General features: G+C 48.2%; 2 protein-coding genes across 2 annotated transcripts; both read left to right on the top strand.

The window, feature by feature from the left end:
• Positions 1-8,270: 8,270 nt before the first annotated feature.
• Positions 8,271-11,003, top strand: HOXC6 (homeobox C6; the record flags this gene model as incomplete). The annotated part of the gene is made up of 2 exons (XM_080635480.1): positions 8,271-8,670; positions 9,390-11,003. The coding sequence occupies 2 exons, from the start codon at positions 8,271-8,273 to the stop codon at positions 9,701-9,703; spliced, it is 714 nt and encodes a 237-aa protein (XP_080491606.1). The 3' UTR covers positions 9,704-11,003.
• A 1,294-nt stretch (positions 11,004-12,297) lies between these two features.
• On the top strand, positions 12,298-14,760 carry HOXC5 (homeobox C5; the record flags this gene model as incomplete). Its single annotated transcript, XM_080635267.1, has 2 exons — positions 12,298-13,785; positions 14,546-14,760. Exons 1-2 carry the CDS (start codon positions 13,332-13,334, stop codon positions 14,758-14,760), a joined length of 669 nt encoding a protein of 222 aa, XP_080491393.1. The 5' UTR covers positions 12,298-13,331.
• Between the last annotated feature and the right edge of the window lie 6,446 nt (positions 14,761-21,206).

Consider the following 21,206-nt stretch of genomic DNA (forward strand, 5'->3'; position numbering starts at 1 on the left):
AAAGAAGCGATTTCCCAACTTGTCGTGTGAAGGAATTTCGGTTTGGGGAACGAATTAACCAAACCCACCAGAAATAATATATGATATATAGAGGCAACCGCCACGGCGGTAGGTGCTAATGCTTAGACCTAGATCCCTGTGGTTATATCCCCAATAAATATGATTGGGGGGGCCTGTATTTCTACCCGGAGCTCTGTGTAGCAAAAGGGTTTGGGTTTTGGGGGTTTTGTCTTTATTTTTCTCTTTATTTTCTCCTCGAGAGATAAATGTGCAGAACTCGGCATGTGGAGGAGAGGAAGAGACGAAAGGAGATAACAAAATTAGTCATAGAAGGGGGAAATATATTTCGGGAGAAGACCATGCGTAACATCGTGGGATTAAGAATTTGATTTTGGGGATAATTGCAGATCGTGTTACTATTGTTGGCGGGGGGTTAATCTCTGCAGCACGCCCTCTCCGGGAAAAAATAGCGAAAAAAGGGGTGGAAAAAAAATATACTCAATTTTCAGTAGTGGTGTTTGAGGTCAGGGCTGAAAGTAATAAGAATAATTAAAAATAGAAGGCCTTTCCCATCGGATTTGAGGTGGCCGCGGGGAGACGAAAGTGTGGATCGGGATTTGGGAGGAAACTGGGACAGAAGCACCTCAAAATTTGAGCGGGGGATTTTATTACGCGGGGGGAGGAACGGTGTGACCTCTAGCCTCGGACGGGGGGGGGGGGAAAGGTGGTGAAGAGGAGGAAGATGCTGAGGAGAAGGAAGGCGATGAAGACAAGGAAGGCGAAAAGCGGCCCCGTCTCCCCCCCGCCTCCTCCCTCCCCCTTTCCTCCCCAGACACAAACACAATAAAAGGCAGAAATCCCGAAATTGCGGTGTCTGGCCGCAGTCTGCAGGGGACAGGCTGCTCGGGTCGCTTTTGTCGCAGGGGGACACACCTTGCTGTAAAAGTCTTTGTCCCCAGACTAAAGACCCCGCGTATCAATGGGGGGCGGGGAGGGGAAAAATAAAAGGGGGGGGGGGAGGAAGACAGGGAGCAAGGCGAAAGGAAAAGAAAAAACACCGAAAACCACCCAAAACCCACCCTAAACCCCCCTAAGATCCGCGCCAAACGAGGTCCAAGGGGAGAGGGGGGCCAGGGGTCTGTCCCACAGGTGGGGCCCCCCTTTCCCTTTGCCTTTCCACCCCCTTAGAGTGTTTAAATTTCATCCCGGTTTTGTTTACTTGTTTTGTATACTGCCACCAAGTGACAGAAACTTGCAATTCTTTACAATTTGGTGCCTTCCCCCCCCCCCCCCCCCTTCCCTCTGTCTGGGTGTAATTGCGACGGAAGGAGTACAGGGACAGGGTGGGGGGGAGCAGGACACCCCCCCCCGGCTAGAAGGGGGTGCAAAGCCCTGCAAAAGACTCTCCTGCCATAAAACAAATCACTTCGCAAAGAACTTTTAGTACCTTTAACATTGAGACGTGTCCCCCTCCCCGCCTTCCCCAGCCCCAAACTTTCCCAAAGCCGTTTGAAACTCCTCACTTACACTTTCGACTAATTCAAGGCGGTTTGGGGGTTGTTTTTGTTATATATATACACACATATTTTATTCCTTTCGTTCCGTGTTCCCGGGGTTTCAATCATCCCAATGTACGCGAACTCATAAAAATAGATAAGGCATATCAACTCGGGAACGGTCTTTTCCCCCCTGAAAATATGAGTGTATTTAAGCAAATCCTGAAATATTAAATTGTTGCTCGATTAAAGACGATGCGAATGTATAAATTCCACAAAGTGCTCAAGAGGTTGTCTCCAAATATATAGTTTAATTCTGCCTAAGTGATCGCCTCTAAAAAAACCATCATTAAGGCAACTATTATTGTTTCCTGAATTATTTTTTTTCCGAGCTACCTATGATTAAATTTCTGCCTTCATATCTGCGACGAATAAAGGATAAAACTGCCTATAGTTAATGACAACAATTCTTCACTCCCGAGTTACCCTTGCAGAACGCAATAACATCCCACTCCTTTCGATTTTTAATCTCTAACACCCCGCGGAAGTAATTGCACCTCCGCGTATCTTTACGTACAGACCTACACCACAGAAGTGCCTGTGGGTGCAGCAAAACGTCACTTTCGAGAATATTACGCCACGAAGTCGTGTCCGTGACGGGTGTGACGTCACGAGCGGCCGCGTCACTTTTTCACTTCTTTTTAATTTTAGGGATTTTAGGGAATATTTTCAATCCAGCACGAAAAAAAGACACTGTTTTAATATATAAATATTAATTAAAAGCTGGAAAGCAGAGATTTCTTTTTGAATTATTTTATATTTTCCAAGGGAAAGTTGCTACCTGCTACCTGAGCAGGTTTTAGCCCGGTTTTAGGGGAAAAAAGCTCTTTTCCTGAATGCGGTTGAATGAAAAATCCCCATTTATTCCTACTTCTAACCAAGGAGCCACCAGGAATGTTTCCGCAGCCGCCAGACACCTCCCTATAAACAAAGCACCGCTCCGCGGGTCTGCATCCCCTTAAAATATGATTTTTAGTCTTATTTTCCTAGGGGTTTTGGGGCTCCTCTTCCCAGCCCTGACGAGATTTATTCCGAAGTGCATTTAATCAGCGAATTAAATACAACCGAGGCGATGTTGCAGGGGAAGGGGGGCCAGGGGGTTCTCTCCCGGCTTTTTTCGCTGCTGTTAACTTTTTGCAACGTGGTTACTTGGTAATTTAAGACCCAGCGGAGTCCCGTTTCCGCGGGGAGATTTCGGTGCTGCCTTCTTTTGTTGGGCTGAGATTCGCCAATAAATCTGGGGAGGAGAAAAATCATGAAATAAATCACCACCCCCCCACCACCCCCCCTCCATTAAAAAACAAGAATATTTGGGAATCAAACCCCTCCACCCGTCGCGATGTAAACGCGGGGGGGGGGGGGAAATAAGGCAAATAAAGGCTTGAAAGGGTCAAAAAGCGCTTTCAAGCCTCGGCAGAAAGAAGAGGGATACATTTCAGAAGTAGGAACAGATTAATTTCTCTTCCCCACACACCTCCCGGCTTCCTGGTTAGCAGACATGTGTTTTGACAATTGCCAGAATTCTCTCTTTTTTTTCCACCCTTCCAACCCCTGCAAACGTGTGCAGCAACGGGGAGGCTCTGCAAGCGAGAAAACCCCCTGTATTTTTTCCCTCCCCCTTTATTATCATTATTATATTCTCTTTTTCTTGAGCGTTGCAACTTGAAGGGAGTCGCCCTGAACTTTTGGTGCACTTTCCCCAAAGCAACTCTGGGAATAAAATGAAGGCAACAAGAACACGTTTAAGGCCATTTCCCTTCACCACGCTATAAAAAAAATATATAAAGAAAGGAAAAAAGAAAAGCTACAAAAAAAGAAAACAATAGGAAAAGGCGAAAGAACGACTCGTCTGGGCAACTCTACGGGCGGTGCGCGGGGTGGTTAATACTCTTCTTTATTCACCTAGGCTAAAAAAGGGGGTTGCTGCCGTTTGCGTTGGGGGGAAAAAACCAGCAAACCCGGCGCTGGTTGTGTTTTTTTGCAGCCTCTTTTCTTGGGGAGGTATAGGGGGAAAGTGGGTGCTGTCGCGAATTATGGCCCTGAGCATCTCGGTGCAGAAAATGCCTTTCAATTATCAAATCAAGCTCCCCGAATAGGCCGCCCTCTCCCCCACGCGGTGTCTGCAGCAAGGAATCAAACTTTAAATAGGCTCCAAAGCTCTGGATAAGGAATATTCAGAGGAAGGAGAGATTTCATCTCCTCTTTTTTTTTAATTAAGAGCTGCTCAGACTCTGACTCCGGGCTTGTAATTACAGAGAATAGAGATGGCTCCAAAACAATGCGAAGCCATTTCAGGCTGGGGAGAGGTAAATAAACCACGAGTTTGTTGTTGTTGTTGCCCTTTTTTCCCCCCTTTTCTTCTTCTCCTTTTTTATGAGGGGTGTTGTTACCCCTATTTTATTTTGGATTTCTTTGATTTTTAAGCCCTATTTCCAGCAAAAAGGAGAGCGATATTTGAAGAGGAAAACCCTGTTGTAAAGAGCAGGGATAAATTCCCAGCGAAAGACCCAAATAAATAATTAGGACTCACGTGTGCCATAAATGTCAAGTTAAAAAAAAAAGGGGGGAAAAAAAAAAAGGAAGGCAAAAGGGAGGGGGGAGGCAGAGATCCCAGATACAAGGTGAAATCAGTTTAAATAAAAAGGCTTTTAATGGCATCGCTTGTATTTACCTCTAAGAGCTTCGAGGATTTAATCAGATGGGAGCGCGCAGCCCCAGGGCCATATGGGGGGATGTGTGTGTGTGTGTGTGTGTGTGTGTATGTATGTATGTATGTATGTATGTGTGTGTGCATGGGCCTTGTACACGCATAGGTGTGGGTATTTTAGGGGTGGGGGGGTCAAGATTAAGGGTCTTCCCCCTTCAGTGCATTGCCAAAGATGCATTTTTACGGCAGTTTACAGCAAAAAAACACTCATCCTGCTTGAATAATTGGAATTTTTAAGGGGGGGGGATAGTGGATCCATACCCCCTGAGCGGGTGAGCACCTCCCACCCCCCTACTATGACACGCGTGGGGGGGATGTGTGTGGAGCCCCATCTCTTGCTCCACGCAGGGATCAGCCTCGAGTGGGCAACGTGGCTGGAAAGGGAAGAAAAGAGGAACCCCCCCACTCCAACCCCCCCGCTGCCAGTAGCGGTGTCTGCAGGCGGTTCAAGGAGGGAGGGGTAAGGGGGGGACACACCGATTTGGATTTGTTTCCTTTCAGTAATTACTGGGGGATAGAAAACACATGTGTTGGGATCGCATTTTTTTTCTTAACCCCCCTTTTTTTTTTTTCCTCTTCTTCCCCTAAATCAGTTCATCAATTCGCAAATTATAGCTGGGAGCGGGGGGGAAGGAAATCTCCCGACACGTTTTTCTTTCTATTTTATCCTCAGCACCCCCCCCCCCCCCCTTCTCTGTGTGGGCATCAGTGGGGGGAGAGGGAAGAAAAAGAAGAGGGAGGGGGAAGAATATAGCTTATGAGTGGTGAATGTTATTTCGGATTTCTATGGGCGCTTTTCTTTTTCTGGGAACAAAGAGCAACTCCTATTAAAGAGCTACTCGAAGACTTGTACATATTTCTACTGCTGTGTAGCACTTTAAATAAAACATCTGTTCTTGCTTCTGCTGATGAGTTTACATAATTGTTTGCAGACCAATTTAACCAGAAAGCGCCCCACATATTCCCTCTACATGTTTTCATGGGGGAAAAAATAAATACCTTTTTGGTAGTGACATAGCGTGATGAAATACTTTCGAGAAATCCCCAAACTGCTAGAAAATATCAATGGGGGGAAAAATAATATATATCCAGTGCATTCAAAACGTGAGGCAATGAGTAAAACACACTTTAATGATGCCTCATTTGTATTTGGGGTGGTTATGCTCTATTTTTGTTTTTCACCCCCCTCCTCTTTCTCTGCCTTTTCTCCCCAGAAACCTGGGTTTCAGCGTGGGGAGAGGATTCTATTTTAAGTTTCTCTACGGCAGCTGGTTTCTGTTCACTATAAATCGACCAGACTTTTAAGACTTGCCCTCTGTTTAGAGAAGTAATAAAACACTTAACTTTCTCGACTCCTAGTCACACGGTTATCACACAGGTCTCTCGATACAACAGCCCCGAGCACCTACACAAAATAGAAAAGAAAAAAGGGAGGGGGGCAAAAAAAATAGTAATAAAAATAAAAATAAGAAATAAAAAGAAAATACTTCCCCACCCCCCAAAGGAGCTTCTCCAGCGACTCCTCCAAACTTTGGCAAGGGAATCAATACCCTTCCATAGGTGCAACTCCCCCCAGCAAAGGTCCAACCCATCCAGCTGTAGCTCCTTTTAATTTACTCGCCAAATTACATCGGGCTGTAAGCAATACATAAGGTAAGACAACACGCCAATAACTGCAAAGCCCTCATCCATTCTCCTTTCCCTCCAGCCCATGTGTTGGACCTTTGCAACAATTTAATATCTGGAAGGAGCCTGCCTGGTCAGTGGTTTCCAAAGAAACCCTGCTCTGAAAGGACTTGGGCTCAGAGGAGAGGTGCCCATGGCTACTTGTTTTACAGCACCCCCTTTGCTCCCCAGCTCTTTCCCCCTCCCCGGGTGGGGGTTTCAAATCTCAGCAGAAAGCAGTAAAAAATCAAAATATTCTTCATAATCCCCCCAGTAATCGCATTTCTTTCTTAGTTTCTTTATTTTCGCCTTTCTTTGACTCCACAAATGCCCGGGCAGGCTCTTGGGAAAGGGGAGAGGGAGAAAAGGGAAACGAAAGCAAACTGAAGTTGGCTTTTTTGGGGAGGGGGAACCGCCTGTAAATCTCCCCCATGCAGATGAGCCTTGTGTCTGCTCCAGGTTGGGCAGCCCTAGGTGGGAGCCAGCGAGGTTCCCATGCTAAAGAAGATGGTGCACACTTCTAGCTCTCCCCTTTTTTGGTTCGAAACTTTATTTTTTCCCCTAGTGACACTCAGGGGAAGCCTTAACGTTATAGAAGATGAATACACGAGCTTTTTTTTTTTCAGTTGTAGTCTCGTTTATGGTTTTATTGCTACCATTGATTACTTTGCTTTGTTACACAGAGGAAAAAGAGCATAAAATCCGTTGGCATCCGGGTTCCTGTTATAGCTGGGGAAAAAAATATACACCCACCCCCCCAACCCTTCTTTGTCAGCTAAAATCTTTTAGGGATACATCGCTAAAAGAAAAAAAAATCAAAAGAATTAAGGCTATTGATTGAGAGGAAGACACACAAATAGCTCTCAGGTTTGGAGTGTGCACCCACAAACCTTCCTCTCCCCAGCCCCCCGCACCCTCCCGTTTAAAATGAAAACGTGGACACGAGGGAGGCTGAAAGAAAACCCCCAGCAACAACAGAGAGGAGGCCAGGGTTTCCCTGCCATAATTGAATTTTTAAATAGCAAGCCACCAGAATGATAAAGATACCTCGCAATATTTACAGATCAGCAGGTATGTTTTACATTTAAGGGGCAATTTATGGCTCTAGATTGAAATTAAAATTAGATTAGCTGTCTTCATTTCAATTAGGTCTAGGTGCAATCTACCCAGAGAAGATAGGGTAGAATCCTCCCTTTCATCTAACTAAATATTTGCAGGAGAAGTTTCCCAATCAGTTGTAAATATCTGCAACTATAAATTGCTGCAAACACCAACACGAGGTTGCGTCCCCAGCCCAGGCTCCCCATTCCAAACAGAAACGCTCTGGTTAATTTTTATTGCTTTTATTCCTTCTTTTTTTTTTTGCTGCTGTTGTAGTTGAAAATGTAAATATCCTCCAGCTTTGAGAATGAACAGGGAAACGTTTGAGGGGAGAAATGTCAAACTCGAGGAGAAATCTAACTTCCAGGCTAACGTGAGTTTGCAAGGTTGGGTGTTGCTTTGCTGGATGTCTTTCTTTCCCCCCTCTCTCCCCTCCCCAAGACACACTTTGGGAAGGCTCTGAAACACGTTATCAATTCAGAAGTCGCCATGTTTTCCCCCCTCTCTTTATGTAATATTTTCTCATCAGGAACACAACCGTTTGATTCCATAATATTGACCAATGCCACATAAGAACAAGAAGGAGAAGGAGAGAAAAAAAAAAACACAACCCAGAGGGTAATTTATGGCTTAATATTCTGTGGACATCTGAGATTTATTACTGTGAATTCTGAGCTATTTTATTACAAGATATTAAGCAAACATTGCTTAAAACAACCCACCCAACACAACAACAACACACACCACAACCCCAAAGCACAAGCCCCATAACGCTCAGACACACAGACGGTGCTTCCAAACCTCAGTGACCATTAGCAGAAAAGGGGGGTGAAGGAGAAAAGGAGGGGGGGGGGAGGGAAAAGTTAAGCCTGGCTTAAGAAATTTGCCCCCCTCCCACACTTTTCCCCCCTTCAGCCACAAGCAGGATCCCCAGCCCAGGAGCGCTCCCCTCCCCACCGCATCCTCCCCATCCCCCGGCGCCCCGGGGGTGCTGGGGGGGGTTTGGGGGTGCAGGACTTACTTTCCATGCCCACTTAGTTTCAACTAGGGAATCAACAGAAGCAAAAGCAATTTTTTCCCTTTTTGACACCCGCCTCCCCATTGGCTCCCCCCGGGTCAGCTGACTTTGTCATTTTGTCTGTCCTGGAGCAGAGCCTTCCCTATAACAATCTAGTTCAGACTACAAACTGGAGACAGAAATAAATATTAAAGAAATCACACAGCCAGGTGTAGAGGACGATATGAATTCCTATTTTACAAACCCATCTTTATCCTGCCATCTAACCAGTGGCCAAGAGGTGCTTCCCAACGTAGCCCTCAATTCAACTGCCTATGACCCTGTCAGGCATTTTTCTACTTATGGAGCAGCCGTTGCTCAAAACCGGATTTATTCTTCTCCTTTTTATTCACCGCAAGATAATGTTGTGTTTAGCTCCAGCCGAGGACCTTATGACTATGGATCTAATGCTTTTTACCAAGAAAAAGACATGCTTTCTAGCTGCAGGCAAAATTCTATGGGACATAATACACAGACATCAATCGCACAGGATTTTACCAGTGACCAAAACAGGAACACTTCGCAAGAACAAAAAACTAGCATTCAAATATACCCATGGATGCAGCGTATGAACTCCCACAGTGGTAAGTTTTACAGCTCGGAGATATAAATTAAATAAACTGAACCATCTTTACGACCTTCTCCCTAGCAGAACAGGCTGAGCGACTTTTTATGGCCCCATAAAAACAATAATATAGCTCCTTCACAGTTGCAGCTACAGGCCTTTTATTTGTTAAGTTGTTGCAAGCAAATATGGCTTGTTATGCTCTTTCTAATTAAAAGACTTCGAGAGTGTAAAATATCTATAATAAAGTGCAGCGAGCTCTGCTCGGGAGTTAAGCACAAAATATTACCGGGGTAAAAATAAGTTTTAATGGATTAGCGGGGTAAAAATAAGTTTTAATGACGGGTGCGGGCAGTGCGGCGGTGGCGGGGTCCCCGCACGAAGTGGGGCCGGGGGGAGCTCCCCCATCCCCCCCCCAAATCTTCCAATTGGCAGGAATAATGTGGGAAAAAGAAAAGGGGTGGGGGGGAAGGGTGTTGGAGCAGCATCCCGGGAGAAAATGACCCGGGAGAAAAGGCTGCGTTTATTTAATTGGAAAAAAAAGAGAGATATTTAATATTTTTTTATAGTGGGGGGGTGCTGGGAAAAGGGCAGGCGGGTGGGGGGGGGAGGGGGAGCGGGGCGGGCGCGGGGCTGCGCAGGGGCGGAGGGGTTGCGCGGGTGCGGGGTGTTTTTCCGCCCCCCTCCGCGTTCTCCCGGGCTGACGATTTTTAGTCTGTTTTGTCTCGGCATCCCTAGGAGTGGGCTACGGGGCCGACCGCCGGCGGGGCCGCCAGATTTATTCCCGTTATCAAACCTTGGAGCTGGAGAAGGAATTTCACTTCAACCGGTACCTGACCCGGCGAAGGCGGATCGAGATCGCCAACGCTCTGTGCCTGACGGAGCGGCAGATTAAAATCTGGTTCCAAAACCGGAGGATGAAATGGAAAAAAGAAAGTAATTTGAGTTCAACCCTCTCCGGGGCGGGGGGGGGGGCCGCCGCCGCCGCCGCCGACAGCTTGGCCAAGGAGGAGAAGCGAGAAGAGACAGAGGAGGAGAAGCAGAAGGAGTGAAAAAGTGACAGCTCGGCGGCAGGACCCCCCCTCTCCAACCCCCCCTCCAGACCCGTATTTATCACTGGCACAATGTTTGGCTACGTTAAAGAAAAAAAAAAAAAAAGCAGGAAAAAGAAAAAAAAAAAAAGGAAAAAAGAGAAAAATTATTAAAAAAATAATAATAATTGGGGGGGGTGTGAAAAAATTAAGGTCTAAGGTGGAAATGTGGACACCCCCCCTCGCTACACAGCCCCCTCCCAGTGACCCCATCCCCCGCACACCCATCTCGCCATCGCCTATTTATCTATCTCGGGATAAGACTGTTTCAAGCCGCACACACTCCACACACCCCTTCTCCTCCTCCTCCTCCTCTCCCATCCCTTCCTCCCCCCCCTCAAAAAAAATTGGGCATCCACCCTCCGCTGCGCCGGGTCGGCCCCTGCCCAGTCGCTTCTCCTCCCCCCCAGGCAGAGCAGCTCTTCCTCCCCTGGTGAAAAATCAGATTTTCCCTGCCAAAAGCTCCTTCCACTTAAATATCGCATTTTCAAGAGCATCCTCCTTGTATTTAAGCAGATACCTGGGCTCATCGCTGCATACTACAAACTGTGACAGTTTCTGTGTGAATATTTTTAACTGTGTTTGTGGTACCTGTATTTATATTTATGTTTAGCACTGTAATGTTCCACGGTATAAAGTGAATGGAGTTCTATAGCGGTAGAAAAGGAAGAAAAAAAATAATAAAGGAATAATAAAAGAGACAAAAAAAAAAAAAAAAAAGAGAATTAAATCAATTCTTGTGTTACACCCTCATGTATAAAGGTCATGTCCAGAGGACTATGTTGAGTATTTAATAAAATCTGAATATTATTTTTAAAGTTTATAGAATGGCCTCTGAGCTTCAGTCGAAACCTTGCGTGTTGATAACAGCCTGTTAGAAAGTTCACTTATCTTCTGTGTGTTGTTCCTGAAAAAGAAAGCATCAGCTCCCTCTCTCCTTCTCCTCCCTCCTTCGTCCCTCTCTCTTTCAAGAGTATTCCCCCAAAAAAAAGAAAGAAAAAGGGGGGGGGGGGGGAAATACATTTTGCTTTGTCTCCTTGAACTGGTCTTGTTACTGTATTGTTCGGTGGCATCAGGAATCTATGCCATACCTCTCGCTTCATGATTAAAAATGGATTTCCAAAGTTCAAACCAGTATATATTTCTTATTGCACCCTCCTCAGTCAAACACCAGGTCAAAGGTTCTGCTTCTTTTTATTATGGCTATTTTGATTTCATTTGAGCTCTACGCAGCTGAGATTTCCCCCAGCTCTGCGGAAGGACCCACATCTCCTCCCCCCCCCCCACCTCCTTCCTCTCCCCCGACTGATTTCGACCCAATAAACCTTTCCAGGGAGGGGGGGGAAGTCACTTTAATCCAGAAAGTCATCCTTAGGAGGACGGGAATTGTGGATATAACGCTGCGAAACAAACCCTGCTGCTGTGGATCGCAGGCTCGGATAAACCATTGCGAAGGCTGGATGAAAGAAATCTGCATTTTTCTCGCCTCTTTGTCACTGCTCTCATATTTACTGGGCTGTTCAATAGGTAGCGCATAGCCAGGGGTGATATTTCCCTGGAAGCAACTTAGTTCCCTTCGAGATATTTTTAATGAAACAACCAGGATTTGGTGTTAAGTGGCCATAACCAGGAAAAAAAAAATAATAAGAAAGGAGAAAGAAAGAAAAAAAAAAAGAAGGAAAAAAACCCCCAACAACAACAAAAAAGCAGCCTGGGGAGGTTTTTCAGCCCATCCTTTGCTCGTCTCCAGCCTGGAATGTGCAGGCGATTTTTGCAAGGCGCAGGAAAGACGGCAAAAAACCCTCATAAAATGTCTGTTGAAAGGGAAGAAAACAAGCAAACAGCACCAACGAGCAGCAGCCAAGAGCGTTTTGCAAGAGGGTAACGACTTGGGCAGGGAGCAGGAGGCTCCCCGGGTGTAAACCAGTTGGAATGAAAGGAAAAAAAGACAAAAAATGGGAAAAAAAAAAGACAAACTTAAACATATCTCCAGAGCCACACGTATGTAATTCAGCGCCTATAGCAAGGAGGAAGGCGATATGTAACACCCATCGCATTCAAGACATTCTCTGGCTGGTGAATGGAGACGGAATAGAAAGAAACCGCGCTCAGGTCCGCGGGGCAAAGCGCAGAGCGGTCTGGGGGGGGGGGCCGTCCTCCCTTCACCCCCCCTTACCCCCTCCCCAATCCGCAGCAGAAGGGAGGGCTGGAAATTCAGATTTGAAGGTATTTATTTCCCCTCCGCCGTGCCCTTTGAAGAGAGGGGCTGGTTTCTCCAGGCAGCAGCAGACAAGGAAGATCCAGGCTTCTGGCAGCAATAAATCGCCCAAAAAAGAAGGGGGGGGGAAAGGTAACAGGAATGTAAACTTTGGCGCATCCAAGAAGCAGCCCCTGCGGAACCCTCGGGAGCGTCCCGGCCGCCACCGTGCCCCAAAACCTCGGCAAACAGCGCGGGGATTGCGCTGCCTCCTGCCCAGCCAGCGGTTGAGAACTAAAATCATTTAAAATATAAGGAATTCGAGATGCCGCGGAGGGAACGCGCTGCTGCTGCCTCCCCTCCTGGCTGCACCACCGAAAAGAGACGCAAAAATAAACGAAAACACCAAAAAAAAGGGGGGGTTATTTTCCTTTACAGATGCTATTTTGAGACGGAAGAAGCGCGCAAAAACGCGCGCAGGAATCACAGGCTATTTAAAAAGGGTTTGAAAATCGCGGAGAGTTGCGCCGAGAGAGCTCGGAGGCAGCCTGCGCGCTGCACCCCACCTTCCTCTCCCCCCCCGCCAACCACCCTCCCTCCCTCCGCGGGGGGCGCGGAGCGGTGCGGTGCCGCGGAGCAGCGCTAGGTGCCGCTGCCGCCTCGCCGTCCCGCGGCGCGCTCCGCCCGCGCTCCCCCGCGCACCCCCGGCGCCTTCCGCGGGCGCCCATCGATAACCCGCCCCGGGGTCATCACGGGAAATGGATGAGTGGCCGGCGCCGTCACGTGATGCCACTTAAATATCCCATATTTGGGCAGCGCGGAGAGAAGGGAGGGGGGGGGTGTGAAAAAAAAAGAAGGGAAGAATCCCCCCACCTATAAATTCTGCACTTTAGGAGGAACAAAAAACGCGGCCCCCCCACCCCTGAACTTCAAAGGGCCACAAATCACCCTAAATCAAAGCGGTCGGAAAAAAAAAAAAAGAGGAAAAAAGGGGGGGGGGGGGGAGAGAAAAAAAAAAAAAAAGGAAAAAGAAAAAGAGGGGAAAAAAGAGAAAAAAAAAGAGGGGAAAAAAGAGGAAAGAGTGAAAAAAAGGATTACAAAAAGGACGAAAAAAGAGAGAGGGGGGAAAAGAGGGAAAAAAGGAAGGAGAAGAGAAGGGGAAAGAGAAGAAAAAGGAAAAAAGAGGGGGGAAAAAGGAGGAAAAAAGATAAAAGAAAAAAAGGAGAGGAAAAGAAGGGGAAAAGAGAAAAAAACACAGAAGAAAAAAGGAAGAAAAAATTAAAAAGAGGAAAAAAAAAGGAGAAAAAAAAGAGGAAAAGAAGAGGGAAAAGATCCCCCTCTCCAAATTCCCCCCCCCTTTTTTATTATATCTTTTGCCTCCCCTCCTCCGCCATGAGTTCTTACGTCGCCAATTCGTTTTATAAGCAAAGTCCCCCCGTTCCTGCCTATGCCATGCAAAGTTATGGAAATTATGGAAGTGTGCCGGGGGTCCCGCCGCCCAGGTACCGCGGCAGCGGCTCGGACCCGAGCATCGCCCTCCCCTCCGCCGGGGCTGCCGCCTCCCTGGGCTCGGACATGTCTGCAGCCCCCCGAGCTAACCCCGAGCGACCTTCTTGCACGGTCATGGGTTCTTCAGGGCATCCTTTAGCCAGAGACGACCAAGCATCCCTAAATCCCGGGATTTACAACCAGAAGAGCGCTAACCCGGCGCTGGAGGAGAGATCTAAGAGCTCGGGTGAAATCAAAGCCGAGCCGGTGCAAACAGCACAACAAGGAGGACCCCAACTGCAGCAGCACCAACCTCCACAAATCTACCCCTGGATGACCAAACTGCACATGAGCCATGGTAAAACTTTCACTTCTTGATTTTTTGTTTCACAGGATCTTTTTTTTTCTCTTTTTTTTTCCCCCCCTTTTTTTTTTTTCCTTGCCTTGGGTTTTTATAGGCCATACGGGGCAAATAATAAAAAACCTGAGGTCGTAAATTTTACGACTAAGGCATCAATTGCTCGTAAAACTGTCCACTAAAAGGCTTAGAGGCTATATACGCCCAAATTTATGACGGCATAATTGGATCATAGAAACAAAACGTGTATAAAAGGCAATATTCCATTTTTTTTGGGAAGGGGGGGTTAAAAATAACTGGAAATACACATGTTCTTTGAGGGTGAGCTTTGATAAAAGAGACACCAGAAGCGAAGGTGAAGGGAAAGCCTGGAGAGATTTTCCCCCTTCACCTTCCCAGGGCTGCGAGGTTGGGGGGGGGAATAAAAAGACAAGATCCCCAAGAAAAGATATTTCCCTCCTTTGTGCACTTCCTTGTTGTTCGAGAGGAAACAGGTTCACTTCTGGCTCATCTACATGCGTTTGATCTGAGCTTTGAAGGGGAAAGGGGAAGACTTGGGAAGCTGAAGGTGTTGGGGGATGAAGGATTTCAGGCTACTTCGCTCCCTGCGTGCCCGCAGCAAACTTCTGTATCTTCTAGATTTGTAACCGGGTTTTGCCGTATAAAGAAACCATAATAAACCAATTTAAAATCTACCCCAAATCGCTTTGGTTTTCCATGCGGTGTCTGCCCTTTATTCTTATGTCTTTTCCCCCCTCAGAAACGGATGGGAAACGCTCCCGCACCAGCTACACCCGCTACCAAACTCTGGAACTAGAGAAAGAGTTTCATTTTAACAGATACCTGACGCGGCGGAGGCGCATTGAGATCGCCAACAACCTCTGCCTGAACGAGAGACAAATCAAAATCTGGTTTCAAAACCGGAGGATGAAGTGGAAGAAAGATTCCAAGTTGAAAAGCAAAGAGGCTCTTTAGGTGGGATTGCAGAAGATGGGGGGGGGGGTCCCCTGCTTTGATTTGATTCGGTTTTTCCCTTGTTGATGCTTTCCCCCCTCCCTTTCCCATCGCTTCTGGTGGAAGCTATCTTGAGGAAACTTTGATTTTTGGGGTGGGGAGGGAGGGAGCTGCTGTTGGACTCTGGTCCTTACCCTCACGCATCCCTCAGACAAAGGAGATCTCTTATTAGTATGCAAAAATGGGGGGGGGGAAACTCCAACCCCGCTGTTAGCTTCATGCAAAGATTTAGTGTATGGCTCCTTAGGTTGCTACTAAGTGTCCTAACCTGTGCGCTGGTTTTTGGGGGGAAATTGCCAAGAAAAGGACAAAATAACCAGAAAGCTTAAAGAGGAATCCGCGGGGAAGCTGGTGATGTTCTCTCAGCTCTAAAAATCACGATATTCAGAGGGAAAGTGAAAAAAGAGCTGATGAAAAAGGGCAGAAAAGGGGAAATAAGAAGGGGGGGGAGAGATAAAAAGCCCTAAACCCGGTGAGTTTTGTAAAGTCCCGGCTTCGCTCTCTGCTCGCCCTGATGGGAGAGGGAAACTGCTGGTCTCTTTGCGGGGAACTGCGCAGGGAAGATGCTCTGGCCCTTGGTTTTACCCTCTCTGCTCGGGAGGGGAAGTATTGACCCTGGCTGAGACTGGGAACCCCTAAAACGCATCTCTGAACCCCGCAAAGGGGCCGGGGGGGGGTGCGTTTGCGCTTCCCTTGGAATGCGGATGGCATCGTTTTATTACTATTTGCATATAAAAGAAATGAATAGATTTAGGAGGGGGCTAAGGGGGGGGGGGGGGACGACGACACACACTGATTTGCACGGATCCTCTGAAATCTCCAGGCAGGAAAATGCAGCATGGGGGGGGGGGAGGTTGGAGGGAGGGGGTTGAGGGGGGGGAGGGAAAAACCCCAACCCTCTGGACTTCATATTATTGTGTATTTATTTGTTGCGTAATTCATGTGGATTTGCTAAATGCTAAGCTCTATAATTAAACGAGAAACCAAACCCACCCAAGGCGAACCCCGATTTGTCCATCTCTGTCTAAATTCAGTCCACCGCAGGAACCTCTTTTCCTTCTGACCCTCCCCAATGGTGTACGCCGTATATTTATGAGTTGTCGTTTCGTCTGTGAAAGGGCGATGAAACTTCTATTTTGGTCATATGGAATAAATGGTGAATACTCCAAAAGTCGGGCAGAGATTTCTGTGCTCCTTGCCCTGCCTTGGGGCAGCTTTCTTTGGGCAAAGTATTGCTTTTAAAACGTTATCATTTAGTGCTTTTAAAGCAAAGCAGCTTCCAGGGAGGGGGAAGGGATGCTTTAGCTTAGAGCATCCTTCTCCTTCCACCCTGGAAAAGGTAGCTGCTGCTTTTCCTATTTCCCAGAGTATGGGAAAAGGGGGGAAAAGGGGATTTAATTATAGTGCTGGCTGGGCCCTGAGGAAGGTGAGCTGCTCCCTGTCCCAGCTCGGACTTGTCTATCTTCCTTTATTTAGCTGAGGGTTTCCATTCCAGACTGGGCTGCTCGCATGGCAGACGGCATTTTAATCGGAATATCGGATTTAAATGACCTTCTCTCCTTGCTTCTCTCCCTTCCCCCTCTCTCTTCTCCCCAATATTTGAGATAAAATCACTTTTGCCCCCCAAATCTTCCACCCGCTACCGGTTGGGCAGCACCTGAATGTGGGGAGGAGGTCCCAGCGCTTGACTGGAGGTGACTGGGGTGGGGGTCTCTATTGGGTGATGGCACCAGGCCCTGTTGACCCCACTCATCTAGAAGGGAGCAGCCCTTAAGGAGGCTGCAGGGGGGGAAGAGGGGCTGCACCCCTCTTCTTGGCTTTTAAATATATCTATATTGCTTTTTACGATCTACATATATTATATTATTTAATATAAATTATATTTTATTTTAATATAGCATTATGTATTATTTCATATACTATTTATATATTTTTATATCTAATTTTAGAAATATATCTTAGTTTATATATATTAATATAGATACGTATCTATTATTTTCTGTCTCTGCTAAGGTGGAGGGGCCTAATGCGGAACACATGGGCTTTACCTCTGGGACGGAAACACGCTTCCATAGGGTATCCATACATCCCGGGAGCTAACACTTGGGTCCATATGGACTCCTCCATACCTACAGCCATATGGCAGAGGCGCGGGGCTGAGGAAAATAAAGCAACCCAAACCACACAAAAAAACCCATCGTGGAGGGTCTGAAGGAGGAGGAGGAAGAGGAAGAGGGTGGGGGGACCCCCTCCGAACCCACTCATGTACCGAGAGGTGCGTCTATGGTGTCTCTACGAGCTGAGATTTGCATAGGGCTCAACCTATATGTTCTTTTTCCCAGACATGCGGGATGGCTCCTCCCGTGTCTCGCAGCTATTTACAGGCGAAAACAAACGCCGGGAGAAGCCAATAAGCTCCATAAAACTTTATAGGGATTTCCTTTACACACGGGAAACAACGGAACAATTTCCTGACCCGGCAAAACAAAAGTTTGCTGCTGCCAGCAGCGGCTCGGGGGCTTTTAGGGGTACAATTAGCACAGCGTGCTCAAGTGGGGCACCCCTCCCAGCTCCGGGGGCTTCATTTAATCCTTATGACGGTTGGTATCCGTGGGTTGATGAGGGTCTGGTTGTTTGGCGAGTTGCGAGCTGTAAAGATATTTCAGTGGAGTGTCGCTTAACAGCAAAAAACCCCCTCTTTTTCACTCTTTTTTCCCCCTTCTCAACTGTCATTTGGGGTAAAAGAGTGCAAAACCAAGCAAGGTTCCCCTCGCGTGTTCCTCTGCTGCCTGTAAGCGAGTGGTTGCCCACTCGCGGAGGGCCTGGCGTGATTTCAGGCGGGCTGGGGAACCATCCCAATCATCTCTTCTTTTTATTATCATTATCTATATTCCGGGTTTTATTTCTTCCCCACGCTGTGTAAATCTCTTGCCTGGTTGCTCAGGCACAAAACCCTCTTGGCGTGTGCTGGTAATTGCTCGTTATTCCGTTCAATTTTCTCTTAAGCAACGTCTTCCCTTCCCTCTCCCCGGGATTATTGCAGCGTCTCTGGGTTATTATCTTTGATTCTGATTACATTTCGCACTCTAACACCTTTTTCCTTCGCCTTTTTCACCGCGAAGCTGTCAAGGCAGCTCGGGGTTGTCAAGGCGAGGGTTAACCAGCTCCAGACCACGCGTGTTTTAGCTGCCAGAGCAAGGGGGAAAACCCCAAAACAGCCCCAAAACATTCCCTAAACCCCCACCTTAAACCTCAAACTTCCACGTTTCCACCCTGCGGAGCGGAGTGTGGCTACTTATGATTAATTGCGGGCTTCTCCTGCCCCGGGAAGGGGGGAGAGAGGGGTCGGGGGGGTCTCTGAACCCCTCACCCCCCTCTCCTCTAAGGGGCATTTATCTGGGGGGTGCTGGGTGTCTGGTGCGTCTTGTTGCTGGTGCTGGCTGGCTGGGATTTGCCTTTTGATTTCCCCTCTCGGCTGCTCGATCCCTTCCCAAAGACTCAAGAAGGAAATAGAAAAGGACTTACCTTGCCCCGTCATCCGTGTCAACCCCGTGAGAACTTAAAATGGCCCAAAAAAAAACAACAAACCAACCAAAGTTCCTTTATATGTATGTATATATGTAAAAAATCCAAGATATTACTTTGTTTTCCTTTGTTTTTCATTGGTTTTTTGGCTCGAGAAAAGCAAAGCTCTTTTAGTTTCACCGAGAACATCAGAACATTAGCAGAAATACTCATGCCTTCTATGTGAATTTAGTAGTTTAAAACTTTTGAAGGTTATTTATGTGGATGGCCCTAAGCAAAAGCCCTGAATGGCTCTCAGGGAGCACGTGATGTCATTAAACTAAGTTTTATGGTTTGGGGGAGCTGACAAACCCACAATATATTTACATCATATATAATCTTAACTGTCCACCATCGCAGCTGCTAGAGCTGTTTAATGCTGGGACAGTGGGACAAGGCGCTTAGTGCGGAGCGCGGCGGCCGGAGCAGCACCTCCCGCGTAAGTTTGCTTCTTCCTAACTCTCCTTTTATTCTCTTTCTTTTTTTCCACCTATTTTAGTGATTTCCATTTCTCAGCCTCTCTTAGGAAACCTTTCTGAAATCCCCTTTTTGCGTGGGAAAACGGCGAGAAGGGGGGGGGGGGGGGGGCCCGGGGGGGGGTTGCGTGCGAGCTGGAATGTGAATTTTCCAAAGGGGAATGCTGCAGGCGAGGATCTTATCCTACAGCAATCTGCGCTTCCCCCCCTCCCTGCATCCTCGCATCCCCAGGGCTGCTGGAGAGGAGATAAGGCCAAGGCGAATCTATGTATTACTGGTTTGGCTGGTAACCCACTCATCCCTATCCGCGGCCCCTTCCCCTCAGGATACAGCCTAAGGGTAGGCTGGGAGCATCCCTAAGTTTCATTCCTGAGTTGTTTGTTGGGATGGGGTTTTTTTTGGGGGGGGGGGGGGCTTATTTGTGTTTGGGGATAGTTGGGATTTGCAATGGGAAGAAGGGAAAAGGAAATGAATAACTTAAATAAATATGAAGGGGGAGACAGAAACGGTCCATGGAGAGGGAAGGGGCCTGCGCGGGGTGGGGAGGGGCAGGCAGGTGAATGGGAGGAATGGTGGCTCCGTGCGGGACCCTACGACACTAGTGGGGGGACCCTATGATGGGAGGAAGGGGGTCTGTGAAGAAGTGGATTCCCCCCATCGCCTTAAGGGAGGTGGTGGTGAAGTGGGGGTGTTTCAAGTTGGGGGTCATGCATGGGAAAGGGGCATCTCGCTGGTCTATGTGGCAGTTGGAGTGGGGGACCCCCTCCAGGGACCCCCTTGGGGTGCTGGGACACCCACCTTGTACCCCGGGAGGGCCTTCAAGATCAAACCTCCCCAAGGAACTGGGTTGAGGGAGGCAATAGGGGAGTGCAACTGGCTGAGAACGGGGGGGGGGTTGGCCTCATTCTCTGGCTCCCACCCCAGAGTGTCCCCCATGAGGAGGGTGACCCATTGGAAACAATGGGGCACCCCCTCCCCATCCCATCTAGACAATTGCCAGGCCTCTATTGTTCTCCTAGGGGTGAAGAGATGCTTAGCTTTGTGGGCCCCCCCATTCCACAAGGCCTCATCCTGGTGTTATCCCAGGCCTGGTATTTAGGGGGGATGCTCCTAGGTGGGGGGACACAGGAGTTGTATTTGGGGGGGGCAGCACAGGGAGCAGAGGCTGCAGATTCTCACTGTGACACGAGGTGTCTGGAGGGAATTACACTCAGGAAAGCACATGCATATACATCCATGCACAAGCACACCCATGTATGTGTGCACATGTGTGTGCACACAGGCCAGCATGCGAATGTACCCACATAGGCATGGACACATGTGCAAATGCACACGCGTGTGCCCATCTATGCAACACACAGCAGGCATGTGAATGCACACACATGTACTCACAAGCGCGTGTGCACACACAAGGCCTTTCGCACATGCAAACAGCCGCATATCCATGTGTGCAAACTCCTTTGTGGGTGCTGGGGAGGGGGTTGTGGGTGCTGAGGGGACTAAACCCATCCCAGCAGCTTCTTTGCAGGGACGGGGACCCCCTTGCAGCCAGGGCTGGATCCCCCCTCTGCACCTCAGGGATCTTGGGGTGCTGTGCCCCACTGTGCAGGCACAACCTTTGGGGATAGGATGAAGTAAGAGACAATGACATAGTGAAACACCGCAGGACCCCCAAATCCTTTCCTCTTCAGAGCCTTCAGGGGCTCAATGTCCCCCCCCAAAAAACAGGCAGCAGCCCTGAGGCAGCCCCTTGGGACCTGTGCTCCTTTTGGCAGGGGATTTAAGCCCCTTCTCCAAGTGCTTTATTCAGGGACCCTCATTTGAGGGTGTCTGGGGGGTTTTTGCTGTGGTCAGAGGGAGGGTGCCAGTGATTTGGTGTGGGGGGGAGGCCGCTGTTCTGCAGAGGCCCTGTGACCCCCCCCAGCCCTTACTGTCCTGTTTAACACCCCACTGTTGGCACGAGGGCCAGGGTCGTGTTTTAGTCTCCATCACAGAGATGGAGATTAATTTTTCCCCTCAATCCCACTGGGAATGTGCTCCCCAACCCCCCCCAGCTGATCCATCTACCTAAGCCCTATAGAGCGATAGGGATCTATAGGGCTCTATAGGGCCCTGTATCATGAGAAATCACCAGTATTTTGTTCACATCCCCCCACCGAGCAGCAAGATGTCCCCACGATGGTGGGATAACAACACTGTTCCTAGTTCAGGGCTCTTGGGGGGAGGGGGGGTCCCTGGGGTCTTAGCATCCTCTTCTTGCCCCCCCCCCTCCCGGGATTGTGCAGGTCCTTCGGGCTTGGAAAAGGGGAAAATGTTAAAAATTAGACTGATCCCATTTATTAAGGCGTTAACAGTGGAAAACGTGC

This window comes from Psittacula echo (genome assembly GCF_963264785.1).
Source record: "Psittacula echo genome assembly, chromosome: 27".
Classification (NCBI taxonomy): Eukaryota; Metazoa; Chordata; class Aves; order Psittaciformes; family Psittacidae; genus Psittacula; species Psittacula echo.